The 13,518-nt window shown below is 41.2% G+C and overlaps 1 protein-coding gene across 1 annotated transcript; it reads left to right on the forward strand.

Moving 5' to 3' along the window:
• Positions 1 to 213: 213 nt before the first annotated feature.
• On the forward strand, positions 214 to 13,206 carry SLITRK4 (SLIT and NTRK like family member 4). The gene is made up of 2 exons (XM_055818352.1): positions 214 to 522; positions 2,947 to 13,206. The coding sequence occupies exons 1-2, from the start codon at positions 264 to 266 to the stop codon at positions 5,508 to 5,510; spliced, it is 2,823 nt and encodes a 940-aa protein (XP_055674327.1). The 5' UTR covers positions 214 to 263; the 3' UTR covers positions 5,511 to 13,206.
• Positions 13,207 to 13,518: the final 312 nt, after the last annotated feature.

Raw genomic sequence — 13,518 nt, forward strand, 5'->3', positions numbered from 1 at the left:
CGACAGCTCCCCGGGAGAGGTAACGGCGGCGCGGCGCGCCTCCGGGAGCGGCTTCCGCGGGTGCGGTGCGCTGGGGTCGCTCCTCCGGAGCGGCGCCTCCTTCCTCCCCGCCAAAGCTGCGTCCGAGCGCTCGGTGCGTGCGTGCATGTGTGTGTGTGCGAGTGTGCGTGTGGCGAAGGGGAGGGGGCTCGCTGCGTGCGAGGGGTGGGCGAGAGCAGTGCGATGGGAGCGGGTGCCCGTGTGCAGAGGGATCCTCTCCCCGCATGTGTGCGGGGGACCGCGGTGTCGGGGCAGGGCTCAGCGAGGCGGCTGCTGCATGCGGCGCAGCCCGCCGGCGTACCGCAGCGCCGGGCTTCGCCTCGCTCCGCGCCCCGGCGCTCGGCGCGGCCAGGGGGGCTCGCAGGGGCGGGCGCCCGGCTGCCCCCGCCGCTCGGTGCCTGCGCGGAGCTGCCGGAGGGGAGACCTCGCGGGGAGAGCGGCGGAGCGCAGCCGAGCGGGGCCGCGGCGACCCCGGCCGCCGAGGTAGGGAAGGTGCCGGGCTCGCCGCGGAGCGCCGCCGGGAGCATCGCCGGGGGCGGCCGGCCGCCCCGCCGGGCGTGTGAGTGCGGGCGGGGAGAGGGGGCACGGCGGGGCTGCCTTGACATTGGCGTTTTAATTTCTTTTAATTATTGTGAAGCTTTGGTTTCATTGGTGTAATAATTGCTGCTGTTATTTTAAAGGCGGCGCGGGGGGGGGGGGGGGGGGGCGACACGAGGCGGCAGTGGCTTGCTGCCGGAGCCTCTGCCATCGCGCTCGCCTCTCCCCGCCAGCTGGGCGCCTCCCGCAGCCGCGGGCCAGCGGCACCGGGCGTCGCGCTGCCCGCTCGCAGCCCTGCCGGGGGAGCGGGCGAGCGGAGGGACGGGGGCCGGGCGGCCCGGGGAAGGCGGCGGAGGTGTGGGAGGGACGGGGGGGGCAGGCTCTGCGCAGTGGGGCTGGGGAAGGGGGTGTGGGAATGTGCTGCGGGCTGGACTTTTGCAAAGGTGCCCGGGGTGGGGGGCGGTGATGAGCATTGGCGGCGGGGACCGCGGCGGCACGGTGGTGCCTACGGCCAAGGAGGGCGGGAGGAACGCGGGGCTGCAGTGCCGCGCTGTGCCCGCGCCCGGCCGGCATGTGCGTGCGCCGTGTGTGCGCCCGTGTCCCTCCTGTCTTCCCCCGCCGGGAGGCAGAGGGCGACGGGGCGACCACGACAGAGGGGAGCCGGCACCAGCCGAGCCGGTTGCGGCAAAAAATTGCGGTAGTGCCAGCACTCTTGGCCGGGCTCGCGGACCGGCCGCCAGCCCCGCGCAGCGCCCGCAGTGTGCCCGCTCGGCACCGGCCGGGGGCCCGGGGCTGAGGAAGAAGAGGGGACTGGAGCGTGGGCGAGGCAGGGATACGGGGGGACGGCGCCTGGGAGGGGGAGGGAGATGGAGCGGTGAGGGCGCGGGGACATACTTGGTCTTGCCCCTCTGGGCGCGCTCGCCGGGGTCGGGAGCCTGCGGGCATCAGCAGCGGCAGCCCCGCTCCCTGTTCTCCCCGCGGTCCCTCTCCGAGGCCTCCTTGAACCCCTTCAGGCATCCCTTCCCCTCATCCTTCCTTGCTTCCTCTCAGCTTTCCCTCTCCCCCTTGTCCTTCTGCCCTCCCTCCCTCAGCCCTCTCTGCCCTCCCTTCCAGGTCCCCCGGCGCATCCTCCCCTCCTTGCGGCTCCCTCCAGCCCGATTCTCCTCCCTCCAGCTGGCTCCTGCTCTCTCCACTTCCACCCTGGCTCCCTCCTGCCAAGTCGGTGCCTTCCCACAGCAGGAAATGAAAGGGACAAGTTGGGAAATGGGGGGAATGGGGAAGGTGGGGGGAGCAGTGTATTGATTATTGACTGGTTTGCTTTAAAAAAAAAAAAAAAAAAAAAAAAAAAAGAAAGACACCAACAAGCTACTCTTTAACTCAGAGGAAATGCTGTGGCTCCAGTTCTTCTGCGTAAAAAATGGCAGCTCAGCTGGCTGACTATATATGAAGGGTTCTTGAAAGCCACCTATGTACCAGTGCAGGGATAAGAGCACATTAGATAATGTTGTTGTTGTTGTTTTGTTGTTTGTTTGTTGTGTTTTTTTTTAAAAAAACAAGTTCTTCTCAGGTTTCAGTAGTGTCAGGATGGTGAACTGTGACTTTGTTTTGCCCTGCAAGCCAGGGTATTGTTATTCCTGGGGCTGGGGCTGTATGAGTGCATGCTTCTTCCGTATTTGTGTGCTTCCATTGCTCAACCAGAGCTGATCTTGTGTTGTGGATAGTTCATTGCATTTCTGCAATCGGTTTTACCCCCTATATTTATGTAAACTAGGTATCATCATTGACAGAAACAATGTGTGTGCATGCCTATGTATCCCTTGAGTGAATCCCAACAGTATAGTGATAATCTGTATGTGTTGATGCTGTAGATACATACATTGAGTATTTACTTTGCTTTTTGTGTCTGCATTTTCATCCTTTCTATGTTGTGCTATGCCAACCCAGATGTTTGGGCATGTATAACACCAGCATTTGTGTTTATTATCCCTGAAATGCACGGCAACATATGAGCAGTGCAGGACTGAGGAGAGTAAATGTGCATAAAATTGGAATCTCCTTTGGTTATTTCACTTTGTTAGTTATGCATGCTTGGCATGTACAAGAGGTAGAAATATATTTGACAGACCTCAGAGTTATTTGTGTTTGTCTACAGAAATTTACATTCTGTATTTCAAATCATTCTAGCTCCCATGTATTTGTTTGGTTGTTAAAATCTTTCATGTTATTTTAAATTCAGTGCTTGTAGTTTATCTATAATCCTTGGCAGGTACAGTACCTCAGTGGTACACATTTTTTAACCCAAATGACGTTTTGGAACAATGACAACTGAAAAAAATGTTTTCTTTTTTTCTTTCCTTCTTTCTTCTTTAGATTCTTTATCTTTGTTCAGGAGCCTAAGGTTGCTTGCTGATCACAAGAAGATGTTTCTGTGGTTCTTTCTGGTTCTGTCATCTCCAGTTTCTTCTACAACTGCAGATGCTGATATATCTGTGGAAATTTGCAATGTTTGTTCCTGTGTGTCAGTTGAGAATGTACTCTATGTCAACTGTGAGAAGGTTGCAGTCTACAGACCAAATCAGCTTAAACCACCATGGTCTAATTTTTACCACCTCAACTTTCAAAACAACCTGCTAATTATTTTATATCCAAATTCCTTTCTTAATTTTACACATGCCGTGTCCTTGCAACTGGGTAATAATAAGTTACAGAACATTGAGGGAGGGGCCTTTATGGGTCTTAGTGCATTAAAACAGTTGCACCTGAACAACAATGAATTAAAGATTCTCCGAGCTGACACGTTCCTTGGCATAGAGAACTTGGAGTATCTCCAAGCTGACTACAATTTAATCAAGTTTATTGAACGGGGAGCCTTCAATAAGCTTCACAAGCTGAAAGTCCTGATTCTTAATGACAATCTGATTTCATTCCTTCCCGATAATATTTTTCGATTTGCTTCTCTAACCCATCTGGATATACGAGGGAATCGAATACAGAAGCTTCCATACATTGGAGTTCTGGAACACATTGGACGAATTGTCGAATTGCAGCTGGAAGACAACCCCTGGAATTGTACTTGTGATTTGTTGCCTTTGAAAGCGTGGCTGGAGAACATGCCCTATAACATCTACATTGGAGAAGCTATCTGTGAAACACCCAGTGACTTGTATGGAAGGCTGCTGAAAGAAACCAACAAGCAAGAGCTGTGCTCCATGGGGACGGGGAGTGATTTTGATGTGCGCGTTCTGCCTCCTTTGCAGCTGGAGCCCGGCTACAGCACACCGAATGGCCACACCACTCAAACATCAGTGCACAGATTAGTCACAAAGCCGCCAAAGACTACAAATCCTTCAAAGATCTCGGGGATAGTAGCAGGCAAAGCACTATCTAATCGCAATCTCAGTCAAATCGTATCTTACCAGACCAGGGTGCCTCCTTTAACTCCGTGTCCAGTCCCCTGTGTTTGCAAAACGCATCCTTCAGACTTGGGATTAAGTGTAAATTGCCAAGAAAGAAATATAGAGTCAATGGCCGAACTTGTACCAAAACCCCTAAATGCCAAGAAACTGCATGTAAATGGCAATAATATTAAGGATGTGGACACTACAGATTTCCTTGAGTTTGAGGGGCTGGATCTGCTACATTTAGGCAGCAATCGGATTTCAGTGATCAAAGGAGAAGTTTTCCGCAACCTTACAAATTTACGGAGATTGTATCTCAATGGCAATCAGATAGAACGTCTGAGCCCAGAAATGTTTGCTGGGCTCCACAACCTGCAATATCTGTATTTGGAATACAATGTTATCAAAGAAATCCTAGCAGGCACCTTTGACTTAATGCCAAATTTGCAGTTGCTCTACCTGAACAACAATCTTCTACGAAGCTTGCCGGCATACATTTTTGCTGGTGCACCACTTGCTAGACTGAATCTGAGGAACAATCATTTCATGTATTTACCTGTAAGTGGCGTTCTTGATCAGCTAAAATCTCTTACACAGATTGATTTGGAAGGTAATCCGTGGGACTGCACTTGTGATTTAGTTGCTTTAAAACTGTGGCTTGAAAAGCTAAATGAAGGTATTGTGGTGAAGGAGTTGAAATGTGAAACACCTGTACAGTTTGCTAACATTGAACTTAAGTCTCTGAAAAATGAGATCCTCTGTCCTAAGCTTTTAAACAAGCCATCTGCTCTGTTCACTAGTCCTATGCCCGCTGTTACTTTTACAACGCCACTGGGACCGGTTCGGAGTCCTCCTGGTGGCCCAGTTCCATTGTCCATCCTAATCTTAAGCATATTAGTTGTGCTTATTTTAACAGTGTTTGTTGCTTTTTGCCTTCTTGTTTTTGTGCTTCGGCGCAACAAAAAACCAACTGTAAAGCACGAAGGGATTGGAAATCAAGAATGCAGTTCTATGCAACTGCAGCTAAGAAAGCACGATCACAAGTCAAACAAAAAAGAGGGACTAGGTGCAGAGGCCTTCATTCCTCAAACCATTGAGCAGATGAGCAAAAGTCATACCTGTGGCTTAAAAGAGTCTGAAACGGGCTTCATGTTTGCTGACCCACCAGGGCAAAAAGTCATTCTGAGAAATATTAATGACAAGGAGAAGGATTTATTGCATGTGGATACCAGAAAAAGACTTAGCACAATCGATGAACTGGATGAGTTATTCCCTGGGAGGGATTCCAATGTATTTATTCAAAATTTTCTTGAAAGTAAAAAAGAATACAACAGCATAGGGGTCAGTGGCTTTGAAATACGTTATCCAGAGAAACTACAAGACAAAAAAAGCAAGAAATCTCTAATAGGTGGTAATCATAGTAAAATTGTAGTAGAACAAAGAAAAAGTGAATATTTTGAACTAAAAGCTAAACTTCAAGGTTCACCTGACTACCTACAAGTCCTTGAAGAACAAACAGCTTTGAATAAAATATAGGTCATACAATCTTATCACCTACAGAGGACATTTATTTAATGATGAAAGTGCCTTTTGTTGACTTTTAACTTCCAAATGCTCTATTATATTGGTAGGCATAGAGGCAGGTGTATCCAAGGGTGTCTGATTAACTGTAGCTGCATACGATTTGTCAAGTAGAGGAGAATTTCCTTAATAGAATTTCCTACATAAAGCTCATGCCCTGTGGAATTCTGTAGGGATACTGCAAACTCTATTGCCAAAGGGATGCTTTATACACGTTACACTGAATTTAACCTCAAGAGGCATATATGTTTTGTACCTTAAATGCAAAACCATCGTCTCCTTGTGATTTGTTAGAACAAACACAAGAAACCTGGTACTGGTATTTGTACCTCAGCTGGGTCCTTCATCCTGCACGTGGATTTAAGTTGGTGGAACTGGAGTAATCCTTTGATTTGTGGTGTTGTAATGGCACTGTTTAAAGATTATCTGGAAAGTAACAAGCATGCAAAGAGAGAACATTCGATAGTATGTGTAAATTGGTTACATTTATGGCCTGCATCTTGAAACCACTGGAATTATAATGTTAAATTGTGCAAATATTTGTTTAAAATATACCATGCATTACATACCTATGAAATAAATTTGACCACTTGAAGCATACATGTCTATACATAAAATTAAAAGAAAAAAGAGAGAAAATAGTTCAACCTGACTTCTGCAGTATTTGTGGCACCTGAAGAAAACATTTGAGGTTTATGCAGAATCTGTTGTAAGACTCATCTCCAATTAAATCTAGAGTTCCTTCTCGGTTATGTGAAACGCTTGCAACCTCAACAGGTTGTCCAATATTGTGAAAGTGCTTACTATGTGAGCGTAGCAGAAATTATTTTTGTAATATAATTCATATTTATGAAATACTTTGTATACTAAATAGGAAAAAATATGTACTCCTTAATATGTATTTAATATGCCTGACTTGTTTTCCCGATCACAATGCATTAATCATTCAGTATAAATAAAAGCAGAACAATATACCAAACAGAAACCGGGGATGTGATGTATAGAATCATCCAGAATTAAGTGATCAGATATAATAATAATAAAATTGTTCTGTACTATTCTTGTGAAATTAGCATATTATCTTATTTCAGATTTGTTACCAATTGTGCATTTTAAAATAGATTCATTAGTTTTTTAGTATTGTGTCTCAGGCAGTTATTTGCCATCAGTTGTCTTGCTTTTCAGGGTTCTACAGCTTAACCTAAATAGTTTTCACTACAAGTATTTACAGAATTCATGGTAAGGGTAATATTTTAATTGTATATGCATAAGTTTTCTGTTCTTATTATCTGTCTGGCTGCTGTCAGTCAGAAGAAACTGAATCAGAACAGTAAACAAAATGGCAAATCATGTCTATTTAAAACCACAGTGTAAAATGAATATAGTGGTCTCAGTTCAGAGTATTGTGTAGCTCGTATCTAGAGAGTGAAAACCTGCCTTTGTGAAAGCTGAATCTGAATAGCTAGGAAAAAATAGTCAGGAGAATGGAAAATCCCCACTGTATCTCATTGATAGATAGTACCTTGAGATGAGAATGGAGATATATTGGTAACATATCATACAACAGGTCTATACTATGAGATTAACAAAAGTTCTTTGACTTGAAAAGGAATTTTTTCATTCATTTAAATGAGCTTTGGATAAGACCATCTATCCCCTTTGCTTCCAGAACCTTCCCCTCCGCCTTTTATAATCAATACATAAATCAATTAAGATTAGTAGGATATAAACATGAATGTTTTTCATGAATGTGAAACTAGCAAGTATTATAGCAAGACCCAATCACAATACTGTGGAGAAGGCTGTGTCAGCTATTTCCATTATAAACCTCTAATTTCAGGGCTTTATGACTCTGCTGTGAAATTTGTATTCTGGAATGGTACCTGGCAAACAGCCTGCAGTATATTTTTAACAAAGGTGAAAAAAAAAAAAAAAAAAAAAGGCAAAAAAAAAAAAAAAAAGCTGCTTCTTTATTTAAGAGAAAGCAAAACAAAACATTTTTCTACTTTCAGATATTTGTTTATGCTCTTGTAACTTAGAAAGAGGGTCACTTTATTATTTTCCGCCATACTACAAAGTATATACATGACTTAAAATAATAAAATTATAACAGATAAATTAATGGCTGAGTTTCTTTCAAAAAGCTGCTGTTATCAATGCACAATAATTGACTTCTTTCAGGATGTTATAGAGATTTTCAGGACACGGACACTATGTGCATAAGCATTTCTAGCATAAAAAGTTCTTGGTTGACTAATGATTCAATAAGTGGCTGAGGCTTGAATAAGAACATTTGAACTTACTCTGTCAAGAGTCTGTGGATTAAGGAGTGTTGCACATGCACTGATATAACAGACTGTAATGGTTCCATCAGTAGGCTAAGAATATTGGGTCACTGTGCCTGCTCTGCATGGTGCTGCATGGCTTTCGGGATGTGTCTGGGTTTACTGGGATTTGCCAAAGCGTGAGGCTCCTGACGCACTTCAGTGCATTGTCAGAGACTGTCATGTCCCATACCCTGCTGAAAGGCATGCATTTAAAATATTAAAAATAGCCAATAAGCCAATACTTTTAAGTGATGGTAAAAGTGATATGCTTATGACTCATGTTGTCCTGAGTTAAGATAAATGATCATGCCTTCTTCAGGTAAAAAAATAATGGTGGGGGTTTGTTTGTTTTGTGTTCTGGGGTGGGGTTTTTTTTTTGGTTTGTTTGGTATTTTTGGTGGTGTTTTGGGGTATGGGGTTTGGGGTTTTGTTTGTTTGGTTGGTTGGTTTTGGTTTTTTTTTATGAGATCTTCTATTCAGTGATCAAAAGAGGAAGAACTGAACCGTTATCCTGTACCATTATACGGGGTCGTAAACTGGGTAAGATTTTCATTGAGGTCCCAACCCAGTAAAGTGTTTAAACTCAGCCTAAATCATGTGCAGAGGTACTTATTCATGAGCTAGTAATTAAACACCTGCCCAAGAGTGAGGTTTAGATAGGGTTTTGTCATTGACTTCAAAAAAAGCCAGCTCAGAAACATTGTATATAATACACAGAGCCCAGCGACTCTTTTGGGATTATGCAGTTGAGCGTAGGTTCACCAGCATCAATAAAGGTTGCACAGCCTGAGCCTAGAAATGGTTCCTAAGTGTTTTACATATATGATGCAGTATGTAGGCATAATACTGTGAGTGAAGAATGCAGAAGTTGGCAAAATCACTATATTTCTGTGAAACTGTTACTTTGAATGACAACTTTTATGTCAGTTGATTTCCTCCATGTTTTGAAGCAGTGTATGTGTCTGCACAGCAGTTTTAGCGTAATGTTCATTCAAATCTATAGTCAGTCTGTCTGGGAAGGTGACTCTTCGGATGTGGCTTAAGAGATTTGTCTGTTCATTATATTGGTTTGAGTGGCCATGCTTGTAAAATGGCTGTTAAGACCCATAGACATAATCAGTGAAGGTGTTAATCTGTTGTCTTCATTGTATTATAAAGAAATTTCCATTTTTAAATGAAATCAATAGTGTAATCTTTTCTTCGAAAAAGAAAAAAATTGTGCAATTTTATCAGAAAGCAACTACCATGGTGCAAGAACACAAGACCATTAGACAATTTACATTTTGCATTTAGTGTTCAAGATTGATAATAATATAGAAATCTAGTATAAAAGTCTTTAATTATGTTTTTTAAAAAGCCATAATAATTACATAAATTATAAAAGGCATGGCCTTGTGAATAGTGTTAACAAATGTTTCAGAATCAACAAAATACATCCAGAACTTGATGGTGGTATAATATCTATAATATCTTTTGCATGATTTGTACATTGATATTGTATGAAATGAGCACAGTGAGATTTTTTTTTTTTTGGTTGCATCCAAAGAGTTAGGAAGGAAATATAACAAGAATGTATTTATAATCACTCTATTTTGAAATAAAGTAAAGAAAACAAAATTTATTGGTTTTACCCTGCTTCAATCATTGTTGTTTTAGGTTAGTTTATAATTAAGATAGTTACTTATAATATCAAGTCCAGTGTAAAACATAGAAAACTATTGTTTATGAGTTTTGTTTGCCTTCAACAGCATCAAAATATTAGCCAGCGTTGACTTAAACATTTGTATAAAATATTAATAAATTTGGTACTATTTTATTTCTGAAACTAGACTTTGTTAAGTGCCTGTAATGTTCTCCTTCAGATAATTTGTATTTAACTATAAAATAGTTAAACGGTAATGTTTTCTAATCACCTTGACAATTTGTTATTAATTTTTATGAATTGTCTAACAAAACCCTCCTGGCCTCTGTATATAAAATTGTCCCTCCAAATTCACTGAAATCCTTTTGCATTAGTAGCACAAGCAGAATTTAGTTTTTAGTTGGATTCTGAGATCTCCAACACAGAAGTATTAGAGGAACAATCACATGAACAATCACATAATGCTAGCGGCATTTGGTTTCATTCTGCTCCCTTCTTATTGATCATTTTGAATAAGAGAATTGTTCAGAGGAAAGAAAAGTTAGTTTATTCTTAGCAAAAAGAAAAATATCAGTCCATGTAGCATTTCCATTGGTTAGGTTAATTTTATAAATCAAATTGTAAAAGACATCTTTAGGTAGTTTAACTTCCAAATTTAGATTTTGTAGTAAAAATATTTTACAAATCCTTATTAAAATCTTCATGAGAGGGGAGAAAAGCAGGGAAAAAAATACATCTAGATTAAATATTCCCTGTTGTGTAGGATTTAACATGCATTGTAATGGTGGAGAATGAGAATCAGAATGTGCTACGGACTAGAAAATCAGGACCAGATATGGATTTTTTTTGCTGCCAGTTGCAGTGTAATGTTAAAAGCATTAATTAAAAAAGGCCCCTGTATGTATTCTATAGATTTTCTTTCTAAATAAAAACTCGAGAATCAAGAATAAGTATACATATATTGGAAATAATATGCCTGCACTGATTTCCTGAATGTAGGGGAACTTGACAGTTTTATGTTAATGTGTTTTTTCTTTATTTAGTCTTTATTTCTAACTGCAATTCATTCATCTTTATTTATTCTGATTGTTGCTGTGTTGAAAAATAAAAAAAATAGGAATGTTACTGCTCAGGCACAAACTCATCTCAGAAATTTACCAATGTAAATCCTGTCTAACTCAATGGGCTTCAATGGAATCAAATGAGCCTCACCCTAGTGAATGCAAAAGCTGAAATTTACCAGTATAGGTGAGGACCTGATTTGTCTGCCATTGCAATTAAAAATATGATAAGTCATTTATTACTTGAAATAAAATATAATATTGCTTTATGCTCTATCGATTTGTGTGGTAAAGCTGTTATTAGTTTCAAATAACCGTAGAGCAGAGCATGGAGTAGGTGGGGGTCCTGTGTCCATTTGATGTCAGTGGAACTCTACAATGATTCAAGAGTTGTGGGCATCCTGTAGTATCCATAGTACAAAGCTATTTAAATTTGCTCTTTTAATACATAGACTTGGGATATACACCACATAAAAATGCGATCTTAACAATACAATTTATTTTCTCTCTATAACGGAAAAAAACTTACCTGGCTCTTCTTTCTCATTAAGTAGGGACTTTATGGCAAGTATCTTTACTTCACTGTTAGTTTTATTCATCTTCATTAGTAATATTTGAGATAATTTATTTATTGTCTGAAAACAGTACATTTTGATCAGTGTGTTATTTTTAAAATACCAGTCAGTAACAGGTTGATGGTGTGTTATATTGATTTTTCATTCTCTTGCTGGGGATTTTTTGCAGTCACTTAACACTAAGTTATTTCTTAAAAGCAAAAATAACAATCAGATAAGAAAAAGAGACCTAGCTGGTACTAAATCTGATTTTTTTTGTACGTGTGACCAGGAAGACTTAAAGTCCTCTAAGTCAACTCTGATGGGTACACAAGTGTTACACCATTGTCCCTTTGGTCATCGTTTAACTAGAAAACAACAGGTGATCTCTATATGGTTAAGTAGTCATTTTGCATATGTACAATAACAAGGAAGTCTTCTTCAGTTTCCCTCATCCACAAGCATTTCACTGCTTGATTTTAATGTCATGTAATTTCCTAGGACTGTGTGCACTATGGCCTTCCAGGGCATTCTTCATGCTCTCACTTCATCTTCAGTGTGCTCAGTCCCTTACAGCTGAATGTTTGTCTAGGCATTGGCTAACAGCAGTTTCCAAAGAGGCAAAGAACTAGGATCTGTCAATTTGCAAAAACCAGCTAAAAAAGGCAAATTGTAGGAGACTGTCCTGGATGGTTTCTGAGTCATGTCAGATGAGGTATGACCCAAAACTGGGGTAGGAAATGGTTTAAGCTTCTGTTAGCAAGATTCATGCTGAGCTTTTGAAGCTGGACAGTCACCATTTTTCATGACTCTTAAGGTGTACAGTGAAACGTAAATGTGATTCAGTTAATTGAATCCTGACAGTCTGTGGGCTAAATCCTGCAGACATCTGTACCCACACACCCAATCTAGGTTTTGGTGTCACTCTTCACTGAAGAGTCTTGGGCAAATTAGGTTAAACCAGATGTGATATCTGTTTCTTAATGAGGCTTTTATCTGAGACGTGGATGCATTTGTGTGTAGGTTGGATGCTGTTTGGGTATGGAGGTTAGTCCGTACCTAATGTTTGTTGAGCAGTTTCTTTGGTAGAGTCACTTTTTATGAGATACATTAGTGCTTATATCTGAATATGAGATGCTGCACAGTAAGTACATCTCAATGAGCAGAGTCACAAAGGGCAGAGTGTTTTGACAGATTTTGAGCTCTTCACTGCAAGAAACTACAGGAAACAATGTACCATACAGCAGATTTCCTTGCTCCCTGGCAGCATTTAATAGACTCTGTGAGTCCTTCTCAGCAGGGTATTATTCTTGTCTACACATCGCAAATAAGGCTCCAGGTCACCAGTCTGGTATATGTGCACTTTGTGTTTGCTTATACCCAAAAATAATTTTGTGGAGAAGGGTGGGAGAAGAAATTGTATTTTTTTCCTGAAAAGCAAAATGGGCTAAATTTGAATTTTTCAGGATTGAAAAAGAAAAATACAGATTATCTAAAGAATGGTCAGATTGTTTGGTAATATCTGTATTTAGAAAGTATTTTACTAAAAGAGAGAGAGAAAAAGCAGTTTTCTATTTTTAGCATGCAGCTTTTCAACTTGTTCCATTCTTGGGTTAGAATATGCCCTGGGAGACAAGGGACTCACATGTACAGCTCAGGGCACAATTTAGCTGCAAAGATACATCCTAAACATCTTGCTGCCTTTTGTGTGGTAGAAATTAAATGCAAGGTTTAAAACATTCCCTCTCTGCTTGCTTCAATGGAAGTCAGGTCAGTTGGTGTTCTTCAGGACCAGTCTTTAACCTCCTGTTGAGGTGTGTCTGCAATTCCATGAAGTTAGCAACAAGATTACAAATGTCATTCAAGGGGTGATGTCTTTGGATGGGGTTAACACTTTGAAGTAATTGGGGTTCTTAAGAGTTTCTTTCTTAAATATTGACATGTAGTTGCACTGTTTTATCCTCATCTTTTCTTTTGGGATCAGTTCAATAAATTGGTAGTTTTACAAATGTGATCAGGAGATTATGTCCAAATGTACAGCAAAAAAACTTTGCTTTTAATTCTTATGGTTTTCTAAGATGTAAATAAAGAACAACAACATCATGAATAACCTATATTTAAGATTTCTTTTGTTCAATGAAAATGACTTTTGCCTTAACTGAGTGAAATTCAGAAAGTACTTTGAGAGAATTGGGATACTGCCAACAAATAAGGTATCTGTTCTGTAATCCTGTCAAGAATATAAGCTATGGAAGCACTAAGACATTTTATCTTTTCAGTACCTTGCCCTAGAATTTGGAGTTTCACTTTAGCTGTTGGAGTGATGCCAGGAACATGATTTTATGATTTTGTTGCAAGTGTCACATACACAGTTAGTAA

Source organism: Falco peregrinus, chromosome 13, assembly GCF_023634155.1.
Source record: "Falco peregrinus isolate bFalPer1 chromosome 13, bFalPer1.pri, whole genome shotgun sequence".
Classification (NCBI taxonomy): Eukaryota; Metazoa; Chordata; class Aves; order Falconiformes; family Falconidae; genus Falco; species Falco peregrinus.

What these genes read in the sequence shown, in the direction of transcription:
- SLITRK4 (XM_055818352.1), top strand. Translation starts at nt 264, where the DNA reads ATGTGTGCGGGGGACCGCGGTGTCGGGGCAGGGCTCAGCGAGGCGGCT. An exon ending in CGGCGACCCCGGCCGCCGAG is followed by an intron (nt 523 to 2,946) that starts GTAGGGAAGGTG and finishes TTTCTTCTTTAG; the next exon opens with ATTCTTTATCTTTGTTCAGG.